The sequence below is a fragment of the Penaeus monodon genome, chromosome 29, assembly GCF_015228065.2.
Source record: "Penaeus monodon isolate SGIC_2016 chromosome 29, NSTDA_Pmon_1, whole genome shotgun sequence".
Taxonomy (NCBI): Eukaryota; Metazoa; Arthropoda; class Malacostraca; order Decapoda; family Penaeidae; genus Penaeus; species Penaeus monodon.
Window position 1 is genome coordinate 10877273 of NC_051414.1, and position 454 is coordinate 10877726.

The 454-nt window shown below is 50.4% G+C and overlaps 1 protein-coding gene across 1 annotated transcript in view; it reads right to left on the reverse strand.

Annotated features, from left to right (window-relative positions):
- The window catches only part of LOC119591734, a 2579-nt gene that overhangs the window by 1601 nt on the left and 524 nt on the right, over window positions 1-454 (reverse strand). Inside the window, exon 2 of the mRNA XM_037940484.1 lies at window positions 4-259. Coding sequence (XP_037796412.1) covers window positions 4-259 — 256 coding nt within the window. The remainder of the gene's footprint in view (window positions 1-3; window positions 260-454) is intronic.

Sequence of the window (454 nt, forward strand, 5' to 3'; positions counted from 1 at the left end):
CACATGTTCGGAAAAAATGGATTCCACAAAACTCCCATTTCCTTGTTTCGGTTAGCTCCACCCCCGGTTTCGAACACCAGCGCAACCCTCTTTTCCTTTATACAGTCTCTGTCTGAGAGCCTGTCTTCGCCCTGGGTGTTGCGGGCGAGTCTGTGGGCGTGAGTGTGGGCGCGGGAGTCACTGCCCGCACCACAGAGGGAGCGAGGATGTAGGCTCCCAGCGATGCCACAGAGACCAGCGCCATCGTCGCCTTGGCAACCTGTGGGGTGAGTGACGTCATACAACTGAATGTGACTTCCTAATCTAGCATTGCCGTAACACTAACCAAAGGAACATAAATATGCCATGAACTAGTGCTTCGAGATATGCCACGAGTCAGTGACTAACCGAAATATCTCATAGAAAAAACAGCACCGAAAACAAAATACAAATCGAATTACACACACACTCACTC